The following is a 6,685-nucleotide window of genomic DNA, read 5'->3' on the forward strand; positions in this document are numbered from 1 at the left end:
TTTTTTTTATTAATAAAAATTAAATTTAAAATTAAATAACTAGTCAATAAATTTAAATATAATTCATAAAAACAATTAATTTAAGTATAACTAATAATATTAATATTAGATTTCCAAGTGTAGAGAGTTCAACAAAAGAGGAGTTGTATTTAAATTAATTATTTATTAATGTTCCATATTCCACTACAAGTAAATCAACATTAGGAAAGCCAGTCGCTCTCTTTTGAGTGTGTGTGTCGCTCTCTTTTGAGCGTTGTGGTTGTCTTTTGCTGTTCACTTTTGAGTGTGTGTGTTTCTCTTTTGCTGTTCACTGGTTTTGTCTCTTGGTGTTGTTGGTTACGTCATGGCTTCTAGTAGCAGAAACGATGGGGATTTATCTAAGAAATGGGCTGATATGTGTCTGGACGAAGAAGAAGATACAGAGGCAATTTTCGATGAAAAAGACGGTGATGAAACAGAACCCGATTTGGACGACCGCTGGTGTTTGATAGGAAGGCTATTGACAGGCAAAGTTTCGGACTTCCTCGTCTTGCAAAACATAATGGCAGATCTTTGGAAACCCAGAAAAGGCATGTATGTGAAGATACTAGAGCAGAACCGATTCCTTTTCCAATTTTACCACGAAATTGATATTAGAAGAGTGATCAATGGCAGTCCATGGACTTATGACAGGAAACAACTAATAATCGAACGCCTGAAACCAGGTGGTAATCCAAAGAATGTAATGCTGAATACACTAGATATGTGGGTGCAAATCCATGATTTGCAATCTGGATTTCGAACGGAGAAAGCTATCCTCGAGGCAGGGCGATTCATTGGCGAGTATTTAGAGGCTGATCCGAACAACTTCACTGGCGTCTGGAGAGAATACTTTAGAGTTCGAGTGCGGATCAACATTACCATTCCGTTGAAACGGAGGATGAAATTTAGACGCAGGGGGAATGATTCGTTCTTTTATGCCAATTTTAAATACGAGAAGGTTCCCACATTTTGCTTTATTTGTGGATTGCTTGGACACTCCGAAAATTTCTGCTCTAAGCTCTACGATACACCTGCGGATGAGATAGTGAAGCCGTATGGGTTGTGGATGAAGGCTCCTAATCGACGGCAAAATTTTTTGACAGCCTCACCGTGGCTGCGATCGGGGAAGACAGCTACTCAGGCCAGCAATGAGGTGCCCACTGATGAAGCAATCAACATTAACTCTCCTTCCCAATTTGCGCCTGAACCAAAGAATAAATCGCATCTTATGGAATCGGATCGTGATATATCCGTGAATGAAGGTACAGTGGTTATTTTAAAGGAAAGTGGTATTAAATTCTCTTCTGACTTGGAATTTGAAATATCAGAAGGGAAAAGGAAAAGAATGGACTCTCTCTTTAATGGGTCTATTAATAATAATAGTGGGCCGGTGGAATCAAGTATTACTCTTGCTACTTTGAAAAATACCACAAATACTGAGGGCAGCTCAAAAAACGTTTCAATGGTGGGTACTGGTGTCCAGGCCCACCAATCATTATGAATACTCTAAGTTGGAATTGCCGTGGGCTTGGGAACCCACGGGCCCAACAATTCCTGGTGGACATTTGTTGTCAAAAGAAACCCAAATTTGTATTTTTATGTGAAACTCTTTGTTCTAAGGAAGTTGTGGACCGAATAAAAAATAAATTGGGCTTTGATTCCTGTTTTACTGTTGAAGCTATTGGGAGGTCTGGTGGGCTAGCCTTTTTCTGGAAAATTACAGATGAAGCCCGACTGTTGGGATATTCTCAGAATCATATTGATTTTTAGATTACGATTTCTGGTACGACACCTTGGCGCCTCACCGGTTTCTATGGTGAGCCAAACTGATCGTTACGCTCACGGACATGGACTCTCCTTCGAACTCTCTTCTCTGAATCGCACCTTCCTTGGTGCTTAATTGGGGACTTCAACAACATTGGTAACCAAGCAGAAAAACGAGGAGGCCGTGCTTATCCTTCTGCGTTAATCACTGGTTTCCAATCTGTTCTCCACGACTGTTCCCTTCATGACCTGGAGCTTCGTGGATATCCCTTCACATGGGAACGAGGCCGTGAGTCTGGCAACCTGGTAGAGATAAGGCTTGACAAAGCCTTAGTTTCTCAACGATGGCTCGAACTTTTCCATCAGGTAACCTTGTCCAATCTCTCTGTTTCATATTCGGATCACACTCCTATTTTTTTGGAATTTCATGACAGCCCCCACCGTGATAATGTTTTCCATTTTCGGTTTGAAAATTCCTGGTGTCGTGAACCCATGTGTGCTCAGATTGTGAAATCCTGTTGGGAAAATAATAGTCATCTTACTCTGCTTGAAAAGATTGATCTGTGTAGTTCTCAATTGGAAAAGTGGGGGAAAACTCTTACTGGTAATTTTAAAAGTCGCTTAGTCAAAAGCAAGAAAAAGATGGCTGCTTTGAAACATTCGGGCTTTGATAATTGTGATCAGGATTATGCAACTGAGAAAAATAATTACTTTGAGATTCTTGCTCAGCAGGAAATTTACTGGAAGCAGAGATCCAAGCAATTTTGGTTAAATGCGGGAGACAAGAACAGCAAGTACTTTCATGCCACTGCAAGCTCTCGTAAAAGGAACAACCAGATTTACCAGCTGCAAAAACTGAATGGAGAGTGGTCAGGTTGGGACAATGGTCTGAATGAGGTGATATCTGACTATTTTATTAATCTGTTCACATCCAATGGCACTTTTCAAAATACTGTTGCCAATGATATTCGGTGTAGCATTGATGAAGCTCAAAATAATATCTTATTACAACCTGTTACTCCTGATGAAGTGCGACATGCCCTCTTTCAAATGCATCCTGATAAGGCTCCTGGACCCGATGGCATGGGGCCAGGCTTTTATCAAAAACATTGGGATGTGGTTGGTCCGGATATAGTACATATGGTCACTGATTTTTTTGCTTCTGGTGTCATTCCTACTGATCTGAATATCACAAATCTTGTACTGATCCCCAAGAAGAAAAACTTTGTCTCCATGAGTGATATGAGACCGATAGCCCTTTGTAATGTGTTATATAAAGTGCTCTCTAAGGTCATTGCCAACCGTATGAGAGGTATCATCGATCAGATTATCTCTGTGAATCAGAGTGCTTTTATCCCTGGTAGACTTATCTCTGATAATGTGATGATTGCTTTTGAGGTGATGCACTATTTGAAGCGAAAAACAAAAGGCAAGAAGGGGTTTATGGCGCTTAAACTTGATATGAGCAAAGCATATGATCGTGTTGAGTGGAACTATCTTCATACAGTTATGTCTCATATGGGATTTCATTCGAAGTGGATAGAGCTTGTTATGTCTTGTATTACCTCGGTCAGCTATAAGGTAATCCATGGTGGTCATGTTGTTGGCCCTATTACTCCATCTCGCGGTATTCGGCAAGGTGACCCCCTTTCCACTTATCTATTCATCATGTGTGCTGAAGGACTTACAGCGCTTATTAATAAATTTGAGGCAAGACGGGCTATTCAAGGTTGCAAGGTGGCTCGCGGTGCCCCATCTATCACTCATATGCTTTTTGCCGATGATAGTTATCTCTTTTTCCAGGCCACTACAGAAGCTGCTACGAGTGTAAACACCCTCCTTCATACGTTCCAAATGGCTTCTGGGCAGCAAGTAAATTTCTCTAAGTCATCGATCTTCTTTAGCCCTAACACCACTGCGCAACATCGTTCTAGTATTTGTTCTGTGCTTGGGATGGTTGAAGCGTCAGAGGGCAGTCTGTACCTTGGCTTACCTAATATTATTGGTCGAAACAAGAACTCTATTCTCGGCTTCTTAAAGAATAAGGTCATGTCTCGTATCAATAGTTGGGATGGTAAATTTTTATCTCGAGCTGGCAAGGAAATTCTTCTCAAGACTGTGATCCAATCTTTGCCAACATATGCTATGAGTGTCTTTCTAATTCCTCTTGGCATTTGTGAGGATATTGAGAAACTTATGGCTAGCTTCTGGTGGAAGACTAGTTCAAGCAAGGGTCGTGGTATCATTTGGATGTCCTGGGAAAGAATGGCGACTCCAAAACTAGAAGGCGGTATGGGATTCCGACATCTTCATGATTTCAATATTGCTATGCTTGCTAAGCAAGGTTGGAGACTCTTGTGCCAACCTGACTCTTTGGTGGGGAAAATTTTCAGAGCCAAATATTTTCCTACCACTGATTATCTCTCAGCTGAATTGGGAAATAATCCCAGTTTTGTCTGGCGTAGTATCTGGGCCGCTCAAAAGGTGGTCCGTCAAGGGGCTATTCGTATCATTGGAGATGGAGAAACTACCAGAATTCTTTCAAATCCATGGCTTCCTGATCCTGACAATAGACTTGTTACTTCAACTCATCCAGCTCTCTTGAATAATAATGTGAGTTCTCTCTTTTCTGTGGGTACTCGTAGCTGGGATTCAGATGTCATCGATGATTTATTCAATAATCGGGATGCTAGCTTGATACTTGGTCTTCCTTTGTCTCCTAATGTCGACTCTGATTTCTGGTCATGGTCAGGAGACCATACTGGGCTTTTCTCTGTCAAAACTGCCTATCTCCTGCTGCAGAAAAATAAACCTCGGCATCCAAGACCTGATAATTCTGGATTCTGGCGTAAACTGTGGCAATTGAAGATCCCGCCTAAAGTTAAGAATCTGTTATGGCGTGCTGTTACTGGTTGTCTTCCCACTTGTCTTCAATTGGTGACAAAACATGTAAGTATCTCTGCAATCTGCCCTGTTTGTACTGATCAAGCTGAGTCTATTGTCCATGCTCTTCTCACTTGCCCCTTTGCTATGTCATGTTGGCGTACCCTTGGTATCACTTATGACCTGGTACATCCATTATCTTTTGGTGGCTGGTTTGAGAAAGCTCTTATGAACCTTGATGAGGAGATTGCTTCACGAGCTGCTATGTTGTGTTGGGCAATTTGGAAGGCCCAAAATCTTGTTGTATGGAAAAATAAAGTATCCTCAAGAACCAAAGTGATTGCATCAGCTCGAATAACTCTTGATCATTGGCGTAACGCTCAAGATAACACTTCCCTATCTTCTCTATTTTTGGATAATAGAGGAGATGGAGCTGAGCGCTGGACTACACCTGAAGCAAATAAAATCAAGATAAATGTTGATGCTGCACTCTTTCCACGGGATAACTCTTATGGTTTTGGGATAGTTGCTCGAGATAGCCTCGGTAAGCTTGTTGAGGCCAAATCATGTTATTTCAGAGGTACATATGATGCGGAAGTTGTTGAAGCAATGGGAGTCAAAGAAGCTCTCAGCTGGATTAAAAGTAAGAATTGGTTTGATGTTGAGATTGAGACTGATAGTATGCTCACTGTGCAAGGCATTCGTAGTAACCAATCCTTAAATTCTATTTTTGGCTTGATTATTCATGACTGTCAAGTTTTATTTTCTTCTCTAAATAATGTTAAGCTTTGCTTTATTAGACGATCAGCAAACCGAGTTGTCCATGTTGTGGCTAGGCACTCTTGTTTTCTCTCTGGTCGTAGCATTTTTGAGTATAATGCTTGGGATGAGTTAATCTCCCTTTTGTATTCTGAATGCTAATTATTCAATGAAGTTACTATTTCATTTTCAAAAAAAAAAAAATAATATTACGTTTAATTCAAACAAGTTAATACTGTCTTTCGCAAAATATACATATACACAAATATTGTATTTATAAATATTTAAATGATTACATAAATTAATTAATCCATACAATCATTGAGATCTATTTGTAACATTCTCATGGTACTATCTATGTCGGGAGCTGTACTTGTGTGGGAGTGGAAAGGTTCCAAACATAAACTTATTTTGAATTTCTCAAGGAGATCTGAGAAGGAGACTAATAAATTTATTACTTTATCAAAAATACTAGTATTATTAAATTTAAGATAAATACTATTTTAAAGAAAACTTACCAATTGATCAATTTTCTGTTTTGTTAAATGATAAAATGGATCCTATATTTTTTAAAAGTGTACAAATAAGACTCTGAACTAATTTTTTGTCAAAATAAAACTTAATAATAATTTGATGTTATGACAAAACTGATTATATTTTTTGTATCTATTCGTGTTAAAATTTCTTAAAGTTGGTTATATTTAAAAATAAAATTGTTGAAAATTGACCTCAGAGTCCTATTTTTACCATTTTAGAAAATATATGGTCTATTTTGTGAATTAACAAAACAATAGAGTCTAAAATAGTATTTACTCTTAAATTAAAATAATTTTCAAAAAAATATTAATTGAAATTACACAATTAATAAATAAAAAATTTATTTAAAAAAATTAATAAATATTAACATTTTAAAATTATTATTTTTAATAAATAATTTATAAACCATTTATTTTTTTATTTTTTATTTAAAAAAAAAATGCTCATCTCCAATTATTAGCATTAACTTTAAATAAATGGAAACCATTACAAAATGAAAATAATTATTTTTCGTGTCATCTTTGTTACTACCAACTTTATTTTAATTTTTTTTCTATAAATAATTAATTTTTTTTGTATAATAACAAATTTATTAGTAATTAAATTTATAAGAAAATATTTTAAATTTCTACTCAAAATTTAACAACATAACAACTCTATATTAACATACCCAATATTTTAAACCTATATCATGACATTCCACAAAAGAATTAACATAAGC

At 37.4% G+C, this 6,685-nt stretch overlaps 1 protein-coding gene across 1 annotated transcript; it reads left to right on the plus strand.

Moving 5' to 3' along the window:
* The first annotated feature begins 343 nt into the window (after positions 1 to 343).
* Positions 344 to 5,589, plus strand: LOC133031945 (uncharacterized). Its single transcript, XM_061105738.1, has 2 exons — positions 344 to 1,490; positions 1,955 to 5,589. Exons 1-2 carry the CDS (start codon positions 344 to 346, stop codon positions 5,587 to 5,589), a joined length of 4,782 nt encoding a protein of 1,593 aa, XP_060961721.1.
* Positions 5,590 to 6,685: the final 1,096 nt, after the last annotated feature.

This window comes from Cannabis sativa, chromosome X (assembly GCF_029168945.1).
Source record: "Cannabis sativa cultivar Pink pepper isolate KNU-18-1 chromosome X, ASM2916894v1, whole genome shotgun sequence".
Lineage (NCBI taxonomy): Eukaryota > Viridiplantae > Streptophyta > Magnoliopsida > Rosales > Cannabaceae > Cannabis > Cannabis sativa.

Excerpts from the sequence above, each read along its gene's own strand:
- LOC133031945 (XM_061105738.1), top strand. The coding sequence starts at position 344 with ATGGCTTCTAGTAGCAGAAACGATGGGGATTTATCTAAGAAATGGGCT. Across the intron at positions 1,491-1,954 it reads AAAAAACGTTTCAATGGTGG|AAAAACGAGGAGGCCGTGCT; the intron begins GTACTGGTGTCC and ends GTAACCAAGCAG.